General features: G+C 52.3%; 1 protein-coding gene across 9 annotated transcripts in view; it reads left to right on the forward strand.

Moving 5' to 3' along the window:
- Positions 1 to 27,375, forward strand: part of KCNT1 (potassium sodium-activated channel subfamily T member 1) — a 231,694-nt gene that overhangs the window by 196,434 nt on the left and 7,885 nt on the right. For 7 of the 9 annotated variants that reach the window (XM_075905515.1, XM_075905514.1, XM_075905517.1 and 4 more), the window contains 10 exons: positions 228 to 299; positions 1,669 to 1,803; positions 2,570 to 2,681; positions 6,704 to 6,805; positions 8,148 to 8,231; positions 8,905 to 9,033; positions 10,367 to 10,387; positions 11,858 to 12,161; positions 17,693 to 17,755; positions 26,157 to 26,241. In XM_075905515.1, coding sequence (XP_075761630.1) covers positions 228 to 299; positions 1,669 to 1,803; positions 2,570 to 2,681; positions 6,704 to 6,805; positions 8,148 to 8,231; positions 8,905 to 9,033; positions 10,367 to 10,387; positions 11,858 to 12,161; positions 17,693 to 17,755; positions 26,157 to 26,241 — 1,107 coding nt within the window. The remainder of the gene's footprint in view (positions 1 to 227; positions 300 to 1,668; positions 1,804 to 2,569; positions 2,682 to 6,703; positions 6,806 to 8,147; positions 8,232 to 8,904; positions 9,034 to 10,366; positions 10,388 to 11,857; positions 12,162 to 17,692; positions 17,756 to 26,156; positions 26,242 to 27,375) is intronic. The other 2 variants (XM_075905512.1, XM_075905513.1) reach the window with 2 other exon arrangements.

Raw genomic sequence — 27,375 nt, forward strand, 5'->3', positions numbered from 1 at the left:
CCGGTCTCTCCTTGCATTTCCTACTGGGGGGGGGGGGGTGTCAATTAAATGGGTGATTTTAACTTTTCTAATAGAATACCTAAAATCTATTGGGCCTGATGGGACAGGAGAATCAAGCCATCAGGTTTACACCATTGATTTCTGTGCATGTCACTCCTGATATATAAAGCAAGAGGGCAAGAAAATGCTCCCAGTAACCTTCTTGTCATTTGCTGCTCTTCTTCCAGGCCTGAGAACCACTTCTTGGAAGCCATCTGTTGTTTCCCCATGGTTTACTACATGGAAGGCACCATCGATAAGTAGGTGTCTTGTTTACGGCTATCACTCTTTCCACTGTGTTGCCAATCAAGGGAGAAAATAGCCCCGATTCTGCCGAGGAAAAATGAAATAAGCCAGGGATGCTGTAGTAGCCACCGGCAACAAGGGCCAGTATTTCCCATAGGGACCGTTTGCTGCATAGAAAAGCTGGGTCCTATGCAGCCTAATCAATGGTGTTTAGCTGCTCCCATTCTGCTCAGTGGATCTCCATGTTCCAGACATGGACAGCAGCAGTGTTGTTTGGATTCACAGCTGAACTTCACCAAGGCTGTGGGGAATTAGGGGATGGTCGTCTCCTTTGGACCCATCTCTACCTCCAAGATTAGCACACTACTTCCCTGTCTGGCCGTGTGGGTAGTTATATGGACCCCCCCCCCCCCTGTAATGTTGGAGCACAACCACCCTGAATTAGGTTAGGCTAGGGTGGGCCAACAATTTTTGATGAGGGGGGGAGCACGCCAAGATTTTGGTAAGTGGTCAAGGGCTGCCCTTTTCTATGGAGAGCATGTGGGGTCTGGGATGGGGTTGGGTGCAGAAGGGCGCTCGGGATAGGGGATTGGGATGTGGGCTCTGAGAGGCTGTTTGGGTGAAGGAGGGGATCGTGCCCTGAGGCAGGAGAGGGGGCAGGGGGCAGGAGGGGGAATGGGTGCAGGAGAGGATTCTGACCTAGGTGAGGGGTGTAGGAAGGGGTGCAGGGTTTGGGAGGGAGTTGTGACCTGGGGAGGGGGGTGCAGAGAGTTTGGGTGGTAATCTGGGGCAGGGGGTTGGGATATGGATGTTTGGGGGAAGGAGTCTAGCCTGGGGGAGGAATGTAAGAGGGGGGGCAGAGTCAGGGAGGCAGCTGTGACCTGGGGGGGGGCGCAGAGGGTTTGGGTGATGACCTGGGGCAGGAAGTTGGGGTGTGGGAGTGGTGTCAGATGTAGGCCCAGGCCGGCAGGCACTTACCCAAGGTGGCTCCCAGCCAGCAGCCCAGCAGGACTCTCAAGACGGATCCTACGGCTTGGCAGCAGGCTGTATCCTTGCCTGCCCCTGGGTTAGCTTCTTTCTCGCCTAGCAGACACATCGCGCGTTTGGTTGCTTGGGTTCTCCACCCGGCCAAGCTCCCCTGAGGAGATGGTCATCTTTTAGGAGCCTGCCACTGTAGAGAGGTTTAGGCTTCATCTCAAGGTTCCCCCTCAGGACGCGTTAGTCTGTGCTGGGCCTGGTTACTGTATTTCAGAAGAATTGTGCCCGGGCATTGATTGGGTGCTCGTCCGGGGGTATGTTTGCAAACTGTAATTCGGCATTTTGTTTTCCAATGGATTAACCCCCCCACACACATCGACCTTTCGTCTTTGCGAATTGTTCCAGCCTAGACAGTTTGCTGCAGTGTGGGATTATTTACGCTGACAACTTGGTGGTGGTGGATAAGGAAAGCACCATGAGTGCGGAGGAGGATTACATGGCAGATGCAAAAACAATCGTCAACGTCCAGACCATGTTCCGGTAAGAAGCAGAGGGGGGCTCGGCTCTGTTGGGTGCGCCTGCCTCTCGCCTTCCAGTACTGTGTTGGTTGCTATGGAAACGAGGCTCAGCATGGCCCCCGGCATTTGGGAGCATGTGGGGGGCTGGAGCAGAACCCGACCCCCCCCCCCCCGCCTCCGACCATGTGGCAGATCCTGTTCCCGGCCACTAGAGAAGAACTCCGCCCCCCCCCCCCCAACCATGTGGTAGGTCCCATTCCCGGCCGCCGGAGCAGACCCCCCCCCCCCACCTCAACCTTGTGGCAGGTCCCGTTCCCAGTCACCGGAGCAGATCTCCCCTCCCCCCCCCACTGACCATGTGGCAGGTCCCATTCCTGGCCACCGGAGGAGACGCTGCACACCTCTCACCCCTCCCCAACCATGTGGCAGGTCCCGTTCCTGGCCCCAGGCACCAGAACAGGCAGCCGCAGCCATCGAAACAGTCCTCCACCCTCCGCCACGTGGCCGCGGCAGGTCCCGACCCTCCACCCCAGTGGCTCCCTCACCACGCCGTCGCAGCTGGCCCCGCCTGCCGGAGCAGCCGCCTGCCGTGGGCGTGCTGCTGTGCGGCTCTCCAAACGAGGTGGGCAGGGGAAGAATTTTCTGTGCACGGCCGCGCAGGCGCACCCCTTAGCGGGAACTATGGGCCCAAGGCCGTGTCCTGCACTGGGCCCTATTGCGAAGCTGAACGTTCCCTCCCGCCAAGGAGCGCGGCCACCGGACAGTGACGGGTCTGCCTTCCCTTCCAGGCTGTTCCCAAGCCTCAGCATCATCACTGAGCTGACCCACCCGTCCAACATGAGGTTCATGCAGTTCAGAGCCAAGGACAGTTATTCCTTGGCCCTCTCCAAACTGGAAAAGGTAAGGACGCCCCTTGGCACACGGGAGGGCTCTGCTTTCCCTCCTGGCCGGGTGCGCGAACCGCCCACCTGACGCGTTTTCCCTGCATGCCTGTGTTCGATGAAAGGGTCCTGCAACGGGTAATTAACTCACAGACCGTCACAGCCTTGCGCCCTCCTGCTGCGTGCTGCAGGCACCATGGTTCATGAACATCCCTCCGGGATAATTCGAGACAGGCAATTGACCTTTGGGCTCGTCGTGTTTTCTTAAGCGCTGCCTGGCTGTAGTTACTCAATACACGGCCCCCGCCTCAGCGGTGGATTACACAATTCTGCGAGAATGGAAGGCTGTATCCTATCGCAGGCGGTGTTCCCATTGCATGCTGCTGAGGCATTTTTGTGGGGGTAGAAATAACAGCGGATGGGGAGGGGAAACATCCGCAGAACCAGCCCGGGCGAGGGGATGAGATACGGGCTGGGCCTCTTCAGATGGCTGTAACAAAGGAAAGAAATATGAGTTTGTCACGGGTTCGGCTGGTACGTGCCACTCAAAACCAGGAGAGCTCACACACACTTGCATCTCTGGTACCGCCTGTGTGGCGGTGTATAGTAAGGATGGTTGAACCAATTCAGAGAGAATCAAAGCCACCATGAACTCAATGCTGAACTGTAACCCCCGCCATAAGTCCATCTCTCTCCTGACTTCCTCATCATGGCCATTGTCTGAGGGCAGTCTCTGTCTCTGTTCGTAAAGATCTGTTGTACATAAGCTGGCCTGCTGCCTTGTGGCTGATAGAACACCCGTCCAGTACCTCGTGGGCAGATACCTTGTCAGAGAAGAGACCTAACTCGCTGCAAATGAATCTCAGAGCAGGAGCACCTTAGAAACTAACCAACATTTAGAGAATTGTGAGCTTTTGTGGGCAAAACCCACTTCCTCAGATGGGTTGGAGTGGAAAGAACAGAAACCAAGAGCTATATAGAACAGCAGAAGAGGTACCTGCCAATTGTAGGACCCATGTTAATGAGGCTAATTAAGTGGACTGGATGTCTCCCATTCATAGCTTTGGATGTGGAAATGCGGATATTAAAGGCAGGAAAAATTGCCTTTGTAATGCACCAATCAGTTAATGCCTTTGTTTAAGCCCAGGGTAATGGTGTCAAATCTGCAGATAATTTCCAGCTCTGCAGACACTCCGCAAAGGAACACTGCATTATCAATAAGGCATGGGGATCAGAGAGGGTGGGACAAGTGGGTTGATAGGAAATATACCATGCCAAGAAGCAGGATATTCTTGTGGCTAGGATGCTAGAGACCAGCATTCACGTCCCCGATCTATTGCAAGTGCTCCATGTGATCTTAATCAAGTCACTTAGCCTTCCTGTGCCTCGGTTTCCCAGCTCTCTATTGTCTGTTAGACCAGGGGCTTCCAAACTCTGAGTTGTGGCTTGTAAGGGCAAGTCGCTAGCTGACCACAAGACGCTTTGTTTACCTGCGTCCCCGCTGGTACAGGCGACTGCAGCTCCTGTTGGCCGCGGATCGCCGTTCCCAGCCAATGGGAGCAGCGAGGACTGGGACATCACTTCCCGCAGCTGCCATTGGCCGGGAACAGTGATCTGTGGCCAACGTGAGCTGTGATCACCCCTACCTGCGGGGGCGTAGGTGAACAAAGTATCATGCAGCCCGGCTTGGCCTTACAAGCCGCGACCAGAGTTTGAACCCCCCGGATTAGACTGTAAGTTCTTCGAGGCTGACACCATCTCTTACTCTGTCTCCGTGGGCCGCTGGGGTCTAGCAACATCCCAGCAGTGCAACTAAGAAGTGTCAGGAACTTACGCTGACTCGTCTTTTAAAATGACAACTGGAGATAAAGGCCCTTCTATTAGTTTCATGGCAGGCAGGCAGCCCCAGGCTACAGGGTCATCGAGGTCTCTCCGGGAAGCTCTTAAGTACATGAGCGCTTTGATCCCCAGCGTTCCCTGGGATGAAATGAGATGCTCGATTCATTCCCATCCATGGCCTCGCCTGGCCCCCGTTACCCTCTCCCTGCAGAGTTCCCTCTTTGATCCTGGGAGGACAGCTGAGGTTCGATAGCGGCGCAGATTCATTCTGAGCCGCGCTCAGAGCCCTGTTGCCAGGGGATCCAGGAGTATCCTAAGATCTGAGGTTTGGTGTTAATTATTATCTGAATGGCCCCTGGGTTGCGAGGGAGAAATTTGTCACCCAAGACTAGAATTTGCCACCCAGGGACTAAAAGGTAATTATTAAGTTAAGACAGTTTCAGGCTAGCCACGTCTGCCAATGCCAAGACTAGGCCCTTGTCTCTACTGCGGTATCCAGCCGGGTGTGTGTGTGTGTTGGCTGTTGTGTTAGAATACACAGCACCTGGTGCCTTGGAAGGGAAACGTGATCTGAGATGCTGAATGCGCTGGAGCTAGAAAAGCAAGTCTGGGGCCTGCATTGGTACAGATTGCAAACCTGTGTTGCTTAAGGGGAAAATCTTTCTCCCACCCCTCTGTGGCACCCCAAGTTTCCTTGGGCATGGAGAGGAGACTAACTCGCACACAGAACCCAAACCCATGTGTTCCATGCTGGGACGATGACCCAGGCAGGAGCTGACCAGTGAAGCGGTGCTCATAGATTTGCTATCGGTTGAACCTCTCTAGTCCGGCACTGTCAGGGCCTGACTGGGGTCAAACCAGAGAATGTGCCGAACTACAGGAGGTCGACATTGTCTAGCAGCATGACCAAACTTTCCACTGCTTGCTGGGCTCTTCTCATTGCGAGGGGCAATTAGAGCTAAATACCAGCCCAGAACACTGCGAGCCAGGACTGGTGACTGTAAACAAACTTTATGGGACCATGGGAAACTTGGCCACACCCATGATCAGTGGACATCCGGGTAACTAACATCATGCCGGACCACGGATGTTGCCGGACCAGAGAGGTTCAACCTGTAGCAGCCACACTAGGGCTGTGTCTACACTGGGCCACTTATTCCGGAAAAGCAGCCGCTTTTCCAGAATAACTTGCCAGCTGTCTACACTGGCCGCTTGCTTTTCCGGAAAAGCAATGAGGATCTACTGTAAAATTGTCAGTGTTTTTCCGGAAAAACTATGCTGCTCCCGTTCGGGCAAAAGTCCTTTTCCGGAAAAACTGTTCCGGAAAAGGGCCAGTGTAGACAGCACAGTAGTTTTTTCCGCAAAAAAGCCCCGATCGCGAAAATGACAATCGGGGCTTTTTTCCGGAAAAGCGCGTCTACATTGGCCATGGACGCTTTTCTGGAAAAAGCGCTTTTCCAGAAAAGCATCCTGCCAATGTAGATGCGCTTTTTCCGGAAATACTTATAACGGAAAACTGTTCCGTTTTAAGCATTTCCGGAAAAGGGTGCCAGTGTAGACGTAGCCTAGAAGTGGCTGCAGGAGCACCCAAGACAGGCCCACCAATAAGTTGGGGGCGGGGAAGAAAAAAGAGCAACGCTTTTCCCAACCACCACTACTGTAAAAGTGGCAGTGCCCAGACCCTCCCCTCCCCCGCCTCCTCCCTTCGAAACCACCATGGTTTTCAAAAACCGGGGTTGGGTGAAAGCAGGACTTTTGGAAACTGCACGTTTCAACTTTTTTCCAAAAACTTGTATCAACCATTTCCCAAGAGTCATTTTGTGGGTTTTTTTGGAGGGGGGAGGGGGAGAGAATACCTACGTTGAAGAACAATGTTCATTTTGATCTAAGTGCCATTTTTCATCCAAAAAGTGAATTGATGAGAAAACGTCAGCCGTCTTTCTACTAAAGACGTTAATTACAAGAAGGAGGAGCCTTTGCTGGTATCCCCATGGGTTGGAGTTGTTTGGCTTGTTACGCCGAGCTCCAAGCAAGCAGGTCCTCTTGGTTTTCAGGGGCTCTTGGCCCTCGTTTGACCAGAACAGCAGCGGGCAGCAGACTGAGTTCTTAAATGATCTTTTCCCTGACAAAAAAACACCCGGGGCTTGTACACGTGGTGAACACCCCGGTACAGCCCATCCCACGGTGTTCCTCTGCCCGTAGAAAGAGCGAGAGAACGGCTCCAACCTGGCGTTCATGTTCCGGCTCCCGTTTGCGGCCGGCCGAGTGTTCAGCATCAGCATGTTGGATACGTTGCTCTATCAGGTGAGAACCGGCGAACGGGTGATGCGGTTTTGCCGGGTGTGCTTCCGCTGCTGGGGCACAAGGGTGAGGGAGGTGAACAGGCATTCCGGCACCATAGTCCGCTCTTTCCAAGATGGCGTCCTCCTCCAGAGAAAGGTCCTAGCCGAGTGAAGGAGGAAAAGGCCTAGGGGATCCAGCCGGGGTCCCTTCCTTTCAGTCTTCTCTGTTAGAGGATTCACATCAACCCCACCTCACCCCCAGTGTTTCCCTAGGCATCCATTGCTTGGGCCCTGTTCAGTAGCCAGCTAGAGCCTGCGTGAGGTAAATTAGGACATGGCAGCTGCTCCCATCAGCTTCCTCTCAGGAACATCTGCCTCACACACCCTAAGGACAGGGCCCTTCCATGCCTGCAGCCTCTGTGCTCTGCTCACCCTTTCTCCGCGCCGCTAGTACCCTTCCTTAGAACTGAGTGGCACCCCCCTATTCTGCATGGTCACAGTCTAGCTCAGGGACCCTCAATCCATTTGGCTGCATCCATTTCATATTTTAGCGAATACACCCCGCACCCAAATATACCCCGCACCCAAATATACCCCGCAATTTTTGCTATTTGATTAAAAAAAACCCCTGTATATGCCACGCACGAGTATAGCCCGCAGGAGAGACTCTGTGCATAACGGTAGTACAAAGCACCTGTAATCACCTGTTAATGAGCCGCAGCTGATGATGCAACGGTCTCTATTATTAAATTAAAATATGCTGCTTTCTTCAAGGAAGCGTCAGCATTGTCTTCCTTTCAGTAAAAAAACCCTGTATACCCCACGCACGAGTATAGCCCGCGGGGGAGGGGGGAACCAGGGTTTGTAAAAACGATTATAACCCACAGGTTATATTCTCTAAAATACGGTACTCCACATGGGGCCCACACGCTAGCACTCTGTAGGGCATGTTTTACTTTTCTCTTGTTAATGCTGCTGGCATCCTCTCTCATAAAATCCTAGAATCCTAGGGCAGGAAGAGACCTCAGGAGGTCGAGTCCAGCCCCCTGCCCATTCTATATGTTAGAGAATCATTTAAAAAGCAAAGGCGGCATGCGTTAAACCAACTCCAACTGAAATCCACGGGCCATGTCCTCCCGGAGGAGAGGAAGAGAGAGCAGGAAAGAGCCACGCAGAACCGCTCTTAGTCATATCAGTGAATTCGCTTTTGGAAAGTGCCCAGGTCCCGCGGTTGTGGGCATCATATAAGAAGCAAATAGAAGAGAGCATGACCTCAGCTTCTTTCCAATTTACCATTATAATGAAGAGATGAGTTAGCGAAATCTTTTCTCCGACCTGGTCTCTCTCTGAATGTCTCCTGCCAGTCATTCGTGAAGGACTACATGATCACCATTACGAGACTGCTGCTGGGCCTGGACACCACGCCGGGTTCCGGCTACCTCTGTGCTGTAAGCGCTCTTGTTTCTGTCCCTTTCAAGCTGGGGTGGGATCCCACATGCATGGAGTTCCGCAGGTGAACGGTCACCCAACTGTCATGGGCAGGGACTGAACCTGGGACGTTCAGCCCCCAAACACAGGCCTCTTGAGCCATAGCTAAGAACTTCTCGTCACTGAGTAGCTGATTGTTGTACTCGCTGGGGCTGGCCTCTAGAGGAAGACAAAATCACACCAACGAGGCCAGCGGTTTGGTCCCTCCATGCAATAAGAGTTAACGGTAACTCCTTTCCCAAGAGAGTTAGATGGGAACCCCATAGACCAGGGTTTTCCAACCTGTGGGTCGCGACCCAAATATGGGTCACCCTTACACTTCAAAAGGGTCGCCAAGTGTCTCCCCAGGAGGCTCTGCCCCTCTTCTTCCCCCCGTATTTGAATTGCCCCGGGTCACCAAGTCTTCCTGAATTGTCAAATTGGGTCTCCATCTGGAAAAGGTTGGGAACCGCTGCTCTAGACCATCCCTCCCCTTCTTGTGGGATCGCTTCAAAGCTCTGAGTCTCAACATCCCTGAGCCTTGGAGAAGTTCATCAGAGGATCCAAGCTCTGCAGCTTTGGGCCTTCTCGGGGCAGGATTTCCCTGTTGCCCCAGGGCCCCAGCAAAGAGACTTTTTCCCCCCTGTTGGTCAGATGAAAATCACGGAGGATGACCTGTGGATCCGGACCTACGGCCGTCTCTTCCAGAAGCTTTGCTCTTCCAGCGCAGAAATTCCCATTGGGATCTACAGAACCGAATCGCACATGTTCTCAACCTCCGAGGTAAGAAACCTGGGGGATCAGAAAACCTGACAGGCTGCAACCTTGATAGGAAAGATCCCTGCAGGGATCAGTCACTGGTGAACATGTAGAAATACGCCCAACATGTGTGCTCTGGTGTCAGTCACTCTGAGCTTGTAGCTGATAGGGAACGGCTTTGTAGCCAGGCACAATCACGTCTAGTCAGGCGAGGAGAAATCCCATCAGAGCAGCTGATGAAGGAACATTTCCGCTAACAAAGGACCAGCTGGGCCAGGCTGCTAGTATTGCTACCCAAGCAGTGGAATTGAATGGGGAGGGAATAATAAACTGGGATGCACTAGCCCAGTGTGAAACTAGCTATTGGAAAGGTGGCTGGCTCGCAGGTCCCTTGATCATCTCTTCTAACATCTACATAGCCCAAGAGGATGTGGGGATACTCCTTTTGTTAAAAGACAAATAGGCCCCGGTGGCAGAGGTGTTTGTGTTTGTCCACCGCCTGGCACAAGGGGATCCTTGTGCCGAGAGGGCAGAATTAAGCACTACCAAAGACCCATGAAAAATCCTTTCATCGTCATTACTTAGGCCAGATCTACACTAGATCCAGCTGCTCGGCTTAAGGTCCACAATTCCAGCTGTGTAGAATACGTAGCTAGAGTCGGCTTACCTCAAGCTGAGCTTGGTGGTGTCCCTGCAGCAGGAGGCTGATTGGAGCAGACACTCCCATTGGCTTCCCTTGTAACAGCCACTGGCGGGGGTGCCCTCTGAGTTTGATTTAGCGAGTCTTCACTAGACTTGCTAAGTCAAATTCCGGAAGATCAATTGCGACAGGGGCCATCTTCATTTTAGTGTAGACAAGGTCTAAGTATTGGCACAGAAATAGGGCAGTCGGGGCTCCTCCACCAAGGCAGGCAGCCATCTAGGAGAAGGAAAATTCCAAGTTTAAACCAAGACCATCAGGCCAGGCCAACTAGTTTGTAAAAGTTGTGCCAATCACACGTGCTGTGTGGTCTGCACTGGGTAACTGAGTAAGGCGTCGGGGAAGCAAGAACTGGTGTGGAAAGTAATGATTGGTGTTTGGAGCTGAGCAATCCTGGGTCCCTAGCCTTGTCCGTGGCTCACTGTGAGACCACGGACAGGCTAACGACCTTCCCTGCAGTGCTTTGAACTGGGGACGTGCTGGAGACGCCATGATTAATTATTATTGTTTGTTAGCTCTGGACGAGCTCACAGATCTTAAATAGTGGCTCCGAGCCGGGGGACTACAAAAAGGGAATCAGGCAGGGATGGAAACTCGGTGATCCACAGTCACGACTAACACATACTGCATCTTTACTTTCTTTTCTTTCCAATGCAGCCTCATGACATCCGAACTCAGGTGAGTGACCTTGTATTGAGCTTGGTCAGGGGGTTGGTTTTCTTTAGCATTCGCTGCCCTACTTCATGTTCAGCAAGGGGACGATCCAAATCCCTCTCGCGGTGCGGTGAGCAATTCGGTAGCAGCCAATGTGAGCAGATCGGGTTAGCTGGTTAGTGGCTCTGTCTGAATTTTGAAACGTGTGTGATCTAAAATAGGAATGGAAAGCACACAGCTGAAGGTTGGCAATTAATTAAATCCAGGGCACTATACATGAACACAGGGGTTACATTTTACGTTAGACATATGCTGTTATATCTGTCGTGAGGATGAAAGGGAAACCATGGAAGTTCAGCTCTTTGTCTTAGGGATGCAAAATTGGTTAACTGGTTAAATGGGGCGGGATTGCCAGGTGGAGCAACCCCCACCCTGCCACAGCAGTTAACTGTAACCAGTAAGCCTCATTCGTTAACCATTAACATCCCTAGTTTGGCCATCTACATAGCCAAACATCCACAGGTGTGTTGTAAGCAAAACTCGTGAAGTCATTCTGCCGCTCTACTCTGCACTAGTTAGGCCTCAGCTGGAGTACTGTGTCCAGTTCTGGGCGCCACATTTCAAGAAAGATGTGGAGAAATTGGAAAGGGTACAGAGAAGAGCGACAAGAATGATTAAAGGTTTAGAGAACATGACCTATGAAGCCAGGCTTCATGAACTGGGCTTGTTTAGTTTGGAAAAAAGAAGATTAAGGGGGGACATGATAGCGGTTTTCAAATATCTAAAAGGGTGTCACAAGGAGGAAGGAGAAAATTTGTTCCTCTTGGTTTCTGAGGACAGGACAAGGAGTAATGGGCTTAAAGTGCAGCAAGGGAGGTTTAGATTGGACATTAGGAAAAAATTCCTAACTGTCAGGGTGGTCAAATATTGGAAAAAATTGCCAAGGGAGGTGGTGGAATCTCCCTCTCTGGAGATATTTAAGAACAGGGTAGATAGACATCTGTCAGGGATGGTGTAGACGGAGCTTGGTCCTGCCTTGAGGGCGGGGGGCTGGACTCGATGACCTCTTGAGGTCCCTTCCAGTCCTATGATTCTATGATAGCCTCCAGGATTAGAGGTGTTTTGGGGAGAGGCGGGATTCAGCATTAGAGAAACGGTCCCTTGGTGGGAATGTTGGAACATTCGCAGAGAGCAGGCAAATGAAATCTCACCATGGAACTGTGAGGCTCCGCCCAGGATCATGCAGGTTCCAGGAGGTAGCACTTTCAACATGCATGTTTCATAACGTTGGGGAATGCTGATTGGTTGGCCGTTGGCAGAAAGATATCCACCAAGGCGGGGTAGAACGGGGAGCTGATCACAACAGAGCCTTGTTCAAGCGAGTACCGGGTCCCACAAGGAGTTGGGTGCAGCTAACGCCAGTGGCGTCAGGCTCTGGCAACGGAAACGGAAAGGTGTTTTGTGCATCCCCTTATGTACTGCTGGGACTTCCAGTCGCAGATCTCAATCAATATCGAGGACTGTGAGGATACAAAAGACGTCAAGGAGCACTGGCACATCAAGACGAGCCATCACAGGAACTCCTGCTCGAGCGACCAGTCCGAGCACCCTTTGCTCCGGCGTAAAAGCATGCAGTGGGCACGCAGGCTGAGTCGGAAAGGCAATAAGCACACGAGCAAGACGGCGGAGTGGATCAGCCAGCAGCGACTGAGCCTGTACAGAAGGTCGGAGAGGCAAGAGCTCTCAGAGCTTGTCAAAAATCGAATGAAGCATCTGGGTTTACCGACCACTGGGTATGGTAAGTAGGATTCGTTCTTGCTGACGCTTAATGGCTTTTCCAGCGATGGGCCCCGTTCACAAGCTGATTATGTATCCGTATCTACTCGATCATAAGCCCATTCATTCATAAGCCCCCCTCAAGTTATAGGGGAAAAAAAATTAAAAACACAATGACCCGTTCATAAGCCAACTCTATCTCTGCTGTTTGCAAACTTCTGGTCCCAGCACAGCAGCGTAAGCTGCTGGCACTTCGGAATATTTTGTTACACGAAGCATCTTCAGGCTGCTAGTGTCTTTGAGTCTCCGTTTCCGGCCAACAGAAGTGGCAGGAAGGGGCAGTCAGCATGTTGCTCAGCCCACACTGCTTCCTGCAGCTCCCATTGGCTGGGAACAGCAAACAGCAGCCAATGGCAGCTGACCCGATCGTAAGCCAACCCCCGTTCTTTACTGTGTGATTTTTTACCAAAAAAATTGGCTTATGATGGAGTATATCAAGTAAAGTAGCATCTAGCCAAACCAGACTCATTCGGGGTATAAAAAAAATCCAAAATGAAGCCTCCAACTTGTTCACAGCTCTGCATAGTACATTCAAATCAGCACCCCCATCAATCAGCAGACCTCTTACCTTGTAAATCCCAGAGGACGGAGGCGTGAAGGGGCTTGCTTTCAGACACTGGCCTTTGTGTCAGCTGGAACAAATAGTGGTGGACACATCTGTAATTATTTGCGGGTGCAATGGATGTGTAAGCACCTAACAAGGGAAATAGGGGTCTAAATGATCTAAATGATGGGTGCAATATTTCACTCACTAATTATTTGTGTCTGTAAAATTGTTGACCAGCCAAGGATAGACTGAAAATATAGGCCCTAACTCTCTCAGGAAGCTGACCTCAGTATCTATTTGTAATCGTTTTTAATGCGAGTATCTGAGACGTCTATCCCCCCCAGCAAAGCATGGAAGAAACGAACTCATAGGCTGATGCAAGATCCTGTTATGTTTTTTTAAACCATCAGCAAATTCTCTCCTAGAATTTTTTTTTCAGTAGCTGAAGAGCTGATGAGTGTAGGACTTAATAGCTACGTCTACACTGGCATGATTTTCCAAAAATGCTTTTAACGGAAAAGTTTTCCGTTAAAAGCATTTTCGGAAAAATCGCATCTAGATTGGCAGGATGCTTTTCCACAAAAGCACTTTTTGCAGAAAAGCGTCCGTGGCCAATCTAAACACGGTTTTCCGCAAAAAAGCCCCGATTGCAATTTTCGCGATCTGGGCTTTTTTGCGGAAAACAGTACTGTGCTGTCTACACTGGCCCTTTTGCGCAAAAGTCTTTCGGAAAAAGACTTTTGCCTGAACAGGAGCAGAATAGTATTTCCGGAAAAGCACTGATGATTTTACATGAGATCGTCAGTGCTTTTCTGGAAATTCAAGCGGCCAGTGTAGACAGCTGGCAAGTTTTCCCGCAAAATCAGATGATTTTGCAGAAAAACTTGCCAGTCTAGACACAGCCAATAAATCTTCAATTATCTCACAAATCTGTCAGTAAAGCAAGTAATCTACAATATAATGAATTTGCATAATGTATGAATCTCTCAGTGCAATTATTATCTTTTTGAAAGGATTTTAAATGGATGTTAACCCAAGTGTGTGTGTCACCCTTTTTGGACAGTAATCTATCCCCTGGTTATGATGAAATCTGTAGCCCCATGAGCTCTTGCTTGTTTGTTTGTTTTGAAGCCATCCCATGCAGCCTGTTTGCCTCCATGCTAGGAAACCCCTCCCTTTCACGGTCGGGAGCTGGCTCCCTACACACGCTCCAAAGGGGCTCTAGCCTCGTAAACAATAACACAAGCCAAGAGCATTATTATCCTTCAGGCTACGATCGTTTTGCTCAGTGGGATTTCTGGAACTGGCCTGACCCTTGCAATCCGCTCCGGGAGGGATTTTAGAGTCCTGAGCTCCATGTTGATTGCGTTGTTGTGACTTTTCAGACATGGGGAACAGAAGGGCAAGAACTTAGAAATACATTTCGGGAGGGTGCGGAAGAATTGGGAAGGAAACAAAGATTTGCCCAGTGCCTGCGCCAGTGCTGCAAGCTTAGTGAAGGAAGACCGGATTGTTCTGACGGAAGAGACGGGACGTTCTGTGGATGAATGGGGACCCATGGAGCATTTCTCCCATCTGTCCTTCTGCTCCCTGTTCTTGGGCAATGTTCCAATGGTACCGCGAGAGCGTTTCACTTCCCCAGTAGCTAATTGGAGCAAGACGAGGAGTAGGGCTGGATCCGTCGTCTCCAGTCCTGGAACTGACCACACTTTGGCACACTCTGAGCCTGTGCAGAGCCTCGTTCTAATCACCAGTCGGAGCAGAGCCTTACACAGTAAAGGCTGAGGGATGAGAATGGACAACCCCAAGCGCTATAGGGGTGTGTCTCCACAGCAAAGTGATTTCAGAATAACTATGCAGGCATCTACGCAGCCATTGTGCTATTCCAAAATTATTTTGAAATAACGGGCGTCTTATTCCAACTTTTGTAAACCTCATTCCACGAGGAATAACGCCTCTTCCGACACAGCTATTTCAAAATAAGGCCAGTATAGACGCTCCACTGCATCTATTTCAAAATAGCCCCTTCCCAGGGCCCTGCTAAGTTATTCCAACTGGGGCTCGAAATCGAGACAGCACATCTACATTAGGGGAGCCGGCCTCGGACTAGTTTTGAGGCTTCCCTGCAGTGTAGATGTGCTATTTCGGAATAAGCTATTTCAGAATAACTATTCTGGACTAGCTTATTCCGAAATAACTGTGCATTGTAGACGTACCCCAGCTGTGCTCTGAATCGGAGGGCTATTAGAAACCCAGAGACAAATAGTGAAGCCTGCTTCACTATGTGATAGAGGGGGAGCCAGGTTAGTCTGTAACTTTAAAACCAATGCACAGTACTGTGGCACCTTAGAAACTAACAATAGAATAGAATAGAATAGAATAGAATAGAATAGAATAGAATAGAATAGAATAGAAATCTAAGATGCCGCAGGACTGTTCACCATGGAATGACATTGTGTTGAACAAGCTGCGTGGCTCCAGAGATGATAGCATTGCACTCTTCAAGCCCTATCACCAAGAATGTTTCCATAACTGCAGCTAGAGCAGAGGTGGGAGACCTAAGGCCCAAGGGCCAGAGGTGGTCCCCAGCTTGCCTGGATTGGGCCCCCAGGGCTCAGGAACAGTGTTCCCGCTAAGATTTTCCATCCGTGAGCGGAGTGAGTTTTAGCTTGTGCACCAATATTGATGTCATGTGCGCAGGGGCCGCAGCTCTACTGCGGCCCGGCTCCAGTTGCGGCACATGGGGTAGTCCCCCATCACGTCGCCCCAGCCGCCAGAGCTTCGCCCCTGCCATGCTGACCCCCGTTGCCGCCAGGGATTCTCCCCAGCAGACCTGCTGCAGGCTGGGACTCCCACGTGCCGCCTGGGGCTGTGTGATGGCTGCACCCAAGCAGGGCCGTGGTGCTATTTTTAGCACCACCACCCTGGCCCAGTAGCAGCTGCGCCATGGCCCCAGCAGCAGTCCCAGAACATGGGGCAGCCACCCGCCATATGGCCCCACCCACAGGAGCAGCTGGGGCCATGGCTGCATGGCGGCTGCTAGGGCCGGGACTCCAGGTGGGTCTGGGGTGCTATTTTAGTATCACAGTCCAGGCTCAAGCTTCCAGCTGCTGTGTGCTGGCTGCCTCTCTGTTCCTGGGGTGGGGCAGACACCTGCCGCATGGCTCCGTGCAGGCAGGCACCTTAAAGGAAACCGCGATCAGGGCTCCTCCTCCTCCCTCCTGCCCCTCCCCCTGCACACTGGGGAGCCTGTGATAGTGCTCCACCCCCTGCCCAACTAATTTTTCTGTGGGTCTGCCACCCCCTGACCCAAAAAAGGTTCCCTGCGCCTACTCTAGTCTACTAGCACGAGCATCACCAAGCCAGCTGGTTTGCCTACGGATAAAATCTCACAGCAGGTCATCTGCTGGTGGGCCATGGTGTTCATGGGAGAGGGGAGTTGGCAGTAAGAGAGGTTAATGATGTCCAAGTTAGTCGCTCACGGACAACATGTCACTAACATGCATCACCACTAAGCCTCCAGAGCCCAGAATTAGACCTAGGAGCAATCTACCTTCTCCAGCACGGTTGTTTCCTGTAAGAACGGCAGAAAGAAGGATCCAATCCCGTAGCCAGCAAAGGCAGTTCATGGATTCCCGTTTTTGCCTGGAGTAAGTGTGAAGGATTACCTCACCACATTCTTCTCAGTCTGCTCCTCCCTCTCTCCCCTCCCCTCCATTAATATCCCAAGAGTTTCTGCTGCTTGTTCTGTTCAACTTGCCGCCTTTCTTTAGCCAGGGCTCCACGTCTGTAGCACAGCTGATGACACTGCCTCCTCGTCTTCGAGCAAATGCTCAAAGAATTACTGTCCTAGATTATGGTTGGCTGCTCTTCTAGAGCCTTCAAGGCAGATACAGAAGAACTTGCATGGATTTGCGATAACGATGCCCCCAGATGTTATCTGAGGGACCACGAGAGCATTTATCAAATAATGGAACAAGCAAACCAAAAGAACGTGTTTTCTCTTAATATTGGGCAAGTAGGGAATGTATCTCTCATACTGAAAGGAACGTTCCCGTAAAGCTACCGACGGGAAGACTGCCTTTTGGAGAGACACTATCCACGAGCAGACCCCATAGGCTCACGTGCCTGATGGTAGTTGTCCCTTGCACTCACGTTGGCCTTTTCTTAGCAAACGTCTAAGTTTTTGTGTGCTTGTATAGCTTACGCAACCCCTCTCCTCTTTGCTGGACATCCTGAATGTCCAGTTGGGTGAATATTTGTACACTTGGAAGAGGAAAATAGATCTCCTCACACAATCGGCACCATGAAACTCATGCCAGTTCACAGTGGGATGCTGCCTACTGCCCAGAATGTGGCTGAAATCCAAATAACGGGATGTGATATTTTTGGTGATGGAGACAAGGGCAAGCCCCTGAAGCTCGATACCCCACTTACGTATAGTGTACAACTACACCAACGCTTCAGTATCATAAGATGTAGGAGGGGCCCATGGTCAGTGCCCTCAGCAAAACCTAGGCCCAGCTGGACGCTAGGCCTCGTACTGCTGGAATGTTACATTTCCCGGCGGGGGGCGTTTGGGCAGCTATTACATTAGATGTTTAGAAAACGTGGAGTGGGATAAAAGAGGGTGAGGAAATAAGCCACAGCCGGGCTGTGAAGCCTAAGGCCCCTTTGGACCCAGTGATGTGTCAGTCAACCAGTCCGGTTTGGTACATTACCACTGCTTATCACCTGTTGGCGTCCAACTACCCATGCCTTCCTGGAGAGAAAGCGTGAGTCTGTCTGTCTTTACCCTCTCCTATTTTTTTTCGCTCCCATTTTATCATGAAAGCTCAGGCGCTCGTCTCTAGTACTTGCCAAATCACTGCTTGCTGATCTCTCTCTCTCTCTCTCTCTCTTTCTCTTTGTTTATGTCTGTACCTTTTTCTCTGTATGTTCTGTAGAGGATGTAGCAAATTTAACAGCCAGTGATGTGATGAATCGGGTAAACCTTGGATATTTGCAAGGTAATTCTTTTCCCCTGGGAGTCAAGAGTGACTTGCTGCACCCAGGATAACAAGACCATGCCAATTAAGTCTAACCTCTCCTACACACTCTTCCTTGCCTGTTTTCACCTTTGAGCCTTTGAAGCACTTATTTGTGGGAGCGGGTTGGGAAAGGACCATCTGTAATTTGCTAGTAAAGTTGCAGAGAGACACAATCCCGGTGACTGTCTGCGAGTTGAAAGTGTTTGCGGAAATTACAGACGTTAATTGCTTCTTTAAAAATCCCTCCTTGCAACTCGATTTAGGTCTGTTGAAACCAGTGGGTACTTGAGACCCAGGTTTTTTTTTCTTGGCAGACTAGATTGAGGATAAATTGTGTCCTCTTTGGGGCCTTCCAATGAATGGAACCGTAGAAATACAAGGATTTCATTATCTTCTTTTAAAATACGTGTCCTGTGATCAAAGTTTAGTAGCCTCGTATCATTTCTTTAAAGAATTTTCTATGGGGTTTTGTTGCTGTTTTATTTCCAAACTCCTCTGGGCGAACCCAGAGTGGAACAAAAACATTTATGTGTTCTTCCAGGTTAGCCCCACATCATCTATAAGTATCTGCCTTGATGCAAAGGAGCAAGGACCAGATTCTGTTACTGTCCACATTTTACCTAGTCATCTGAGCACCGTGTTTAGTCTCTAAGGCCCGGTCTACACTGTTAATTGTTAATTACATCGCTGGAGTCGATGTATCTTAATTCCCCGTCCACACAGCAGGAAGTCAACGGGAGCAAACACTCCGGTCAGCTTCCTTACTCCTCGCAAGGAGCTGGAATACCCACCCTATGAGTTTGCTTTAGCGTGTCTTCACTAGACCCGCTAAATGGAACCCCCGAAGATCGACCGCAACAGCGTCAATCTTCCCCGTGGCATAGACGTGCCTTACAACGACAGTTGCATTCCAGCTCAATGTGATTTATTTGCAATTATCCCTAAGTCAAAAAGCTCTTAGAATGAAGCTGAATTTCATACTGAGTTAAACATCAACTCAGGCCCTGCCTGGAGAGTGCTCATGCTGTATAGCTTTGTAGAAAACAGGTGAAAGACATTTAAAGAGAGGAAACTGTGGGAAGGGCTTTTAACTACAGATTATTGTCATCAAAGTCCATGTGATTTTGATGGCTATCACAAACCAAAATCTAAAGCAACTCGTTATATAGTACTCTTCTGCCTAGACCCTTTAAAATCAAACCCAAAACTGATAAAAAAAATTATTTGAAGTCAGGCCTTCTTTAGCCAACACGCAAGGTGAAAAGTTGGCATTTTCCTGTATAATATGTGCTTCATAAGAGGAATGGCCCCAACTGTGGCTTCATGGGAATCCCACTCAGTTACAGTATATTGCCAGCTAATCAGCTCACATTTGTTAATCCGTGTGTCGGTGATTTTTTTTTTTTTTTTTTTTGTGGCTTGGAGCTCCTTTGATTTATTATCCTATAAAGGGGTAGATTCCACAGCAGGGAGAGCGTTGCACATTCATACGTGCAACCTGATAAGCCAGGAGAAATAACAAAAAATACCCACAGAACATTGGTTACTACTATTTTTGAGCTCTTCCACCACTCTGAATTCCAGATTTATCTACGAGCTCATAGGTTACTAGCCAGAAGGCCAAGTTTAAATCTGGACACACTCTAAATTGGGCTAGCAAGCATACACCTGCAAGGTGAGCAGGCTAGAATCTCTGATCTACAGATGATGCTATGGCAATATGCTGGGCGGGTTAGCAGTGCTTTGGTGTAATGCATGGGTTTGTGTCCCCGGAGCAGGAAAACCTCCCTGTCCCGAAGGTAACCCCGCTCCTTCCCCAGTCATCCGGCAAACTGTGCATTTGTAACGGCCAAGCTGTCAGAAGTTTGAAATGGCTCTCGCCCTGCGCTCATAGCATTCCTGTTCTTCTGCTCCCTTGTCACTGTAAGGCTAAGCATTGGGATGTGACCAGCTAAGGCCAAACAGTCTGTAAAAATTGATCAGTGGCTCATGGCTCTGGTAATCGGGACGTGAATCAGGATGGCACAAAAAAGCATCTTCCCCAACAGGAGTGCCCGATTCCTGACCTTTCTTCCTTCATCGCCATGGAGATGGTCAGGAGGCCCTGAGGCCAGCAGGTAGCGGGAAGCCCGGCGAGGAAAGGCTGTCTCTCAGCATGCTCCGAAAGGGGCCAGGTGTGGGCACCGATGTGGGATCGAATCCCAGAGGTGGGGCCCCGCTCCGGAGAATGCGCTTTGGCTTCCACTGATTCTGCCCTCTGGAAAGATAGCTGAAGAGCGCCTTCTGAGGGTGGACATGCTGAGGCAGAGGGGCGCAGAGCGCTGGAGACCAGCCGAGTCTAAGAGGCTAGGTTTCATCCGGGAGCAAAGCGAATGGGCCACCACAGCAGAAACCGAAACTGAGGTGTAATCACGACAAGGAGCCTGGTGCCACTGCAAAGACTAAGACATTTCTGAGGGGATTCGAGAGGGAGCTTTCATGGGTTACAACTCACTTCCTCAGCTGCTGAAGAGAAAAAGAAAGACGGGGGAGGGGGGGGATACAGAGATGGGCGTGTGCCATGCGTGCTAATTAAAGTGGGGCCTTCCAGGTTGGGCCTAGCTCAGGGGCTTTGCCCCAGCCGTGAGCTAAAGGGCATAGGCAGCTGGGAGGCCCCTGAATGGAATGGAAGCTGCAGGCTCCTGCTGCCCGGATGAGGCCCTGCGTCGACGGCCATTTTAAGTAACGCCCCACGTGCAGGTCTCAGCTCTCTTCGGCTCCTCAGAGCCGCCTCTCTTGACGAGCCGAGGCAATAAAAGTGCAACCGTTTCCTGCTCCTGGGGGCAAGAGCAGGCATCGCCCAGGCTGGTGGTTTCTCTCAGCTCGCCGGGAGTGCGTGGGGTCAAAAAGACGACGCAGTCCCAGGGCCTGCAGGGACATGGCGCTCCAGCGTGTTCCGGGAGCGTCATTGCAAGGAGTTGCTGAACGAGATGGGGGGATAGGCAGGTTGCCTGGGTCTGTTTCTGACAGGGGGAAAGACCGAGAAGGGTCAGGAAGGAGGGATTTGGTGTATATGACTGCAGTCCGGGGCCCCATTCGACCCCTCCGGCTTTGAGCTTTCATTAGCTCCATCTCCAATGTAGAGAGCGTGAAAGGGCCGTTCTTTGCCTATAGCACAGTATTTATGTGGCTTCGGGCTCTACCAAAAGCTACGAGCGACGGGACAGAAATTGCTACCGTGTTTAAGCACTGAAACCAGTGTATAGATGAATCTCTGCGCTAGCGCCTGAGTTTTCACAGAGCTCTGGACACTAGCAGCTAATGCAGAGCTGGGCCGGATCCGGCCCACCAACCCACCAGATCCCCCCAGACCCCGCTGGCATGCAGCTGCCGCGGTTTAAAACACAGTCCCTGTGGCACACTGGGAAAAGGGGGAGGCCCAATCCTCAGCTCCTTTAGCCGGGAAAGAACTGGCCAATAGGAATTGACCCCAGCCAATCTCTCAGCTCCTATTGTCTGCAAACAACCAGCCAATAGGAGCTGAGTGATTGGCCTGGGGGATGGGGGCAGCACAAGCCTCTTTCCCATCCCAGAGCTGAGAGCCATGTGGAAGGAACAAGCCTGCAGTGATGTGGTGCTGTAGCAGGCAGGGAGCCCCATCTGCCTTGAGGGTGCTGCAGGGCTGCTGGCTTAGGAAACCCTGCCCCTCCCGCACCCCAACTCCCTCCCCGGGTCCCATGCAAACCCTCTGCACCCCGCTGCCCCGGGTCACAACTCCCTCCCAGACCCTGTACCCCCTCCTATACTCCTCCCCCAAGCCAGAATCCTATCCGGCACCCAAACACCCTCCCAGGCCCTGCACCCCAATCCCCCACTCCAGGTCACCACTCAAACCCTCTGCAGTCTGCATCCTCTTTCCCCTTCTCCCAGGTCACCAACTGCCTCCCAGACTTTGCACCTCCTCCTACAGCCCCCCACCCCTGGCCACAATCCTCTCCTGCACCCCCGCGCCCATCCCTGAGCCTACACCCCCATCTCCTGATCCAGGTCACAGCCCCCTCCCTCATCCAAACTCCCTCCCAGACCGTACACTGTCTCCTGCACCCCAGTCCCTTACTCCGTGCACCCAACCTCCACCCTAGACCCCGTACCCTCTCCAAAGTGCGGCCCTTGACCACTTTCCAAAATCTTGGAGTGGGCCCCCCACCAAAAATTACTGCCCACCCCTGAGCTAACGCATGACTGGCGCGACCTAGCTGGTTTTCCAGACGCCATTGGAACGATGTGTTTTGCCCCCATATTGATTTGGAAGCCACTGATGCCTGTCACCACATCCACGCCCAGGGCATCAGCGGGCGCCAGACCTAGACTCTGCAACCCCCCTTTTCCCCGCGTCCCAGGAGGGGCCAAGTGTGCGCCAGTTGCACACGCAGGTCCAAGCCGTGCTTCCGAGCAGAATAGCCGAGCCCAGGCCACTGAGAGCAGATGTGTGAGGAGATTAGCTCACCTGCACTTAAAGTCAAACATGAGCTGTCCGGTGGGGTTACGCCTCTTAGCACACACAGTTGGCCACTTGCGCAGGCCAATCAGTTTCGTATTTTGCTTGACTTGCTTGTGCCCAGCGCTTGGCCTGTTACGTTATAAACCAGTTTTTCGGGACTCTTTCGGGGCACGGCTACACTACGCGGAACATGATGCGATCGATCTCCTTGGGGGTTGATTTAGTGGGATAGACCCATTAGAGCGAACTCAGAGGGCACCCCCATTGGTGCCGGTACTCCTGCTCCTCGTGCCACATAAGGGAAGCTGACAGGAGTGTTTCCTCCAATCGGCTTCCTGCTGTATGGACGGCGCAGAAATGCGATGTAAGACACCTGGACCCCCAGCTGCGTAATTTACATAGCTGGAGCTGCATATCTTACTTCGCCCTTCCGATGTAGAGTAGACCAGGCCCACTGGAGAACACATTTTAAAGACACAATTAATTATATCATACTAATCAAAACCAGGGGAGCCGCAACAAGAATCGAAGACTTTACGGGGGATTCAGGCATCGAAGAAGAACCAGTAAAGCAAAGGAGACAAATGGATGAGATAACAGCTGGCTGTGGCACCACCGAACACGCTAAGATAAAAACCTTGACTGGGATTTCCAAACGTGGGCAAAAAATCAGCACAATCGATGATGATTTCTGGGCTGATGGAGGATTTCAGATTAAGATTAGAGACCAAGTCCCAGTGAAAAGCCTTATAGTGATTTCATGTACCTGTCGTCATGCTGCCCTGGACTTACTGCTTTACTAACCCGTCGTCACATTTTTTCCATCCTGTACATAATGCGTCTTGTCCGTGAATGTCTGAAAACCATTAATTGTTTGACAGCTCTTATTCCCATTTACGCTGGCGGTGCTACACGCTTGTGAATAGGATTTCCTTGACAGCTGAGCAGATGCTCTTGCATCCCTTTCTCTCGTGGTCTTGTTGCTCAGTTGTAACAACAAAAGGCAGAGCTACCCTTTGGCACGCTGCTGTTTATTCTGTGCAACACAAACATGCTGTAAATAGACCCTGCAAATAAATAGACCCCCTCCAGTTATCTTGCCGTCACCATCCATAAGGTTAGTCCCAGGGAATGGGTTTCCAATTTATGCGATGCATGTGTTGATGGTCATGACTATTTCCTGATGAATTTGCTAGTAACGCGGAGCCTTGCTACTGAATTCTGGCAGTGCGAGTCCCTAACCGTCCTACGGTTCTGAAACGACGCTGAGTTGTCTTTGGGTAGACTGACAAATAAACCCTGTAAATAAATCCTGCTGCAGGGCTAAGAGTAAAGGGGCAAAACTGAGCATGTGGCAAAAACGCAACCCCCTGAGGAGTGTTCTAGAGGCACCGAACAGGGTTTTGGAGCATGGACGGTGCCCATAGTCATGTCACGTTTCTCTGGGCATTAAAACAAGGTAAGAGCAGTTAGCGTCGCAGAATCCTAGGGCTGAGAGAGACCTCAGGCGTCAGCGAGTCCAGCCCCCTGCCCAAAGCAGGACCAACCCAACTAAATCATTCCAGCTAGGGTTTGTCAAGCCACTTAACCGCCTCTAGGGATGGAGATTCCCCCCAAGGGAACCCAGCCCGGTGCTTCCCCACCCTCCTAGGGAAATAGTTTTTCCTAATCTCCAACCTAGACCTCCCCCACTTCAACTTGAGCCCATTGCTCCTTGTTCTGCCATCTTCCCCCACTGAGAACAGCCTCTCTCCATCCTCTTTGGAATCTCCCTTCAGGTAGTTGAAGGCTGATACCAAATCCCCCCCTCACTCTTCTCCTCTGCGGACTGAACAAGCCCAACTCCCTCAGCCTCTCCTCATAGGTCATGTGCTCCAGCCCCCTCATCATTTTGGTTGCCCTCCGCTGGACCCGCTCCAATCCCTTCTAGAATGGGGGAGGGGTCAGAACGGGTCTTTCCTTAAAGCCGCCACATGGCCTGAGAGGGGCATTAAACACTGTCCAGCATGGCAGGCCCTGAGCTGCGTTGGCTGCCAGCCATCGGGTTCAGAGCCGCACATGCGCTCAAGTTGCCTGAGGCTTTGAAAAAGCGACGGCGGAATGTTCCGGCACCAGCCTCACCGTTGCAGAAGGAGCCCAGCGTAGGGCTTCATGCGGGGCTCTCTAATAGACCTGAAAGAGCTCGGCAGGGTCGCTGTGTTAGGCTGTCAACAGGAGGTTCGTGGCATGCCTGGGACAGCAGCCGACGGCTCCCTGACAGTAGGCAGCTGGGGGCGTGCATGGAGGCAGCATGCTCCGGAGTGGAGCCCAGGGAAAAGGTGGCCCCAGACAGGCTGTGTGGCAGGTTGCTGAGAAGCTCTACAAGAGCGACAATGGGGGGGGGGGGGTAATAACTTTTACTGGGCCAACTTCCATTGGTGGAAGAGGCTCTCTGGCTTCAGATCTGTGTGGCTGGCAGCTTGGACTAACTGTCCGTGTAGATACCCAAGGGTTCCGGTGCTTGGACGAGGGATGCTGAAGTACATGGATTTTTGTAAACAGGAAACCGCTGAAATGTTCAGTGCCTGCACATTAGCTGTGGGTGGGGCAGGCAGGAGTCCGTGCTGGCAGGGAGCCGGCTCTTCAGGAGCACTGGCTCCCGGCTCCTTCCCCAGCGCTGTTGCCTCTAATACAGAGGCAGCAGCGCTTGGAGGCAGGTGGTTCTATGGGGGCCGGATTTTAAGCCAGCTCCCTTCAAGCACCAGCTCCCGCCTGCCCCCCGTCTCGGCGGGAGGCGCCTCGGTAAAAACCCGTGCGGCAGCGTGGGGGGTGGGGAGTCAGACTGGCAGGAGACGCCTTTCAAGCTGGCGCCCCACGAGCACCCGCTCCCCCCCCCCCAACCTAAGTCTGCTACGGAGGCAGCAAGGCTGGGTGTGAGTGTAACGGTGCGGGGTCACCGATGAGCCCGCGGTTAATCGTGTTCACGAGCACCCGTTAACAGCCCTACCTTGGGCAGCTAGCAGCACGCTCCACCCCCTTGTGCCAGCCCTGGTGTGAGCATGCACGGTCAAGCAGCGCTAGCAGGGGTGTGGCGAAGAGAGGGGGCCAGGACACCGCACTGTGAGTGCTCAGCGGGGGGGGGCATAACCCAGCCCCATCCAGTAGCAAGCCCCGAGTGAGAGGCCTTCAGCGATCAGCTTGGGGCCAATTCTGAGGTAAATCCAGGCTCTACGGGCAGGACCTTGATTGTCTCGGGAGAGAACCAGTGCTCTGAGGAGTCAGTGAGGGCCGGGCGCACCCCTTGTAAACCAGCCAGGGCACCCTCCGGCCTCCCCCGTTAACCTCCTGCCTCAGCAGAGGGAAGGGAAGCGTTTCACCTCCCGCTGCCCCTTGCCAGCTACCCCACAGTGGGGTTCAACTGCTCTTCCCAACGAATGCCTTATGGACGGCACATGCAGCATGATGTGCCTCCCTTCTCCCCCCCCCCCACACACACTTTCGTGGGGCCATGTCTGAGTGAGTCCGGGACTTGGCCAGCAGGAGGGGAAAAGCAAACTCAGCTGAGCCCGTCCGGCCGCTGGTTTTTTGGGGCTGCGTTCGTGTGGAGAGCTAGTGTCAGGTGCGACTGACCCACGAAGGCCAGGGAGCACGTACAGTCGCCCACGCCAGAGAGAGCCACGAGCCCCCACGCCCTGCAGCAGGATGTGTCATAGGGCTTCAGGCACTAACCGGGCCGTGTGGGTTTTCGAGCGCCCATTTGCACATAGTCCTTAGCACATCTGCTGCTGGCCTTGTAATGCCGCGAGGCCAGTAGCCCCCTGCGTTGGGATTGAGTCTACCGCGTGGTCACTGACTAGCCAGCCGCGCAGTCCCTGCGCGCGCGCCAGCCACCTGCGTGACGGCTCCCTTTCCCCCTTGCAGATGAAATGAATGACCATCAGAACACCTTGTCCTATGTGCTGATTAACCCACCTCCAGACACGCGCTTGGAACTCAACGACATAGTGTACGTATGACCGTTACCCGGCACGTTGGCAGGGCAACACCAAACCGGGGGAGAAAAATGGCCCTGAATAGTGATGGTGTGAGATTTTTGATTGACACCTGTGCTGGGGACCCTGCCTGGCAATTTAGCCTAATGAAGCTCTGAGGGATTAAATTTCCTTGGAAGAGCTGAGGATGGTCCCTGGCACACCTCGACTTTGTAATAACCTGGCTCTGTACCTACCCCGGTCTCTCTCCACACGCCCCACCCCCAGCCAACGGGCTGTAGTCACCGGTTTCCTATTCAGGGTGAAAAAAACCCGAACATAATGATCTTAAAGGCTGTTACACTGGCATGAACAATCCAACAACGCAAAACACCCTGGCTCCGGGCCGCTGACTTTAAAAAGGGACGTGGTTTTCTCCTGGGCTAATGGCTGTCAAATTACCACAGGACTCATGGGCAGTGGGTGACGGTTCCCTTGTCTGCCCCGGCTCCACCACATGCCTCCCCAGCACACCCACCCCCCCATCCGCTTCTCACAATGTCCCTCCTCAGCTGGACACACACCCGCCCTGCTCACCACAAGACCCCTCCCCCCCTCGCAGCCAGCTAATGGCTCACCACATCCCTCCCCTTCCCCCCCACTGCCTGATTCCCCCAACCCCGGCCTAAGGCTCGCGTCTTCACCCCCCACCAGCCTGCCACTCGCCTCTTCAACCCTCTACCAAGGGACCTGTAAGACACGCCCCCACCCCACCCATCTCCTCCCGCGTGCACCTGCCCGCTCACTTCCTGACCCCCCCCCGAATGCTACTGGCTCGACAGGTTCCTACGCCCTCCTGTGACTCTGCAGAGGCGGGATGTGGGGCGCAGCAGGGACCTGGCGGGGAGGGGGAAGGGGAAGTTAGACCTACCCAGCAGCTGGTGGTGAGGGGGCTCAGGGAAGGAGCGGCACAGGGAGGGGAAGACGTGGGGCTACCACCCGGCTCCACTGTCCAGAGGTAGGTCGGTGGCCTGTTCTGTCAGCCCCCCCCCCCACCGCCCATGAGCGCTCCCCCCAAGAACGCCCAGGGGCTTTGGCACCCTAGTGATGTGAGCGAGGTGCCTTTGCCACCCTTGTCACACTAAGGCGTGTGTTTGCTTTCTTCCTAG

This window comes from Pelodiscus sinensis, chromosome 22 (genome assembly GCF_049634645.1).
Source record: "Pelodiscus sinensis isolate JC-2024 chromosome 22, ASM4963464v1, whole genome shotgun sequence".
Lineage (NCBI taxonomy): Eukaryota > Metazoa > Chordata > Testudines > Trionychidae > Pelodiscus > Pelodiscus sinensis.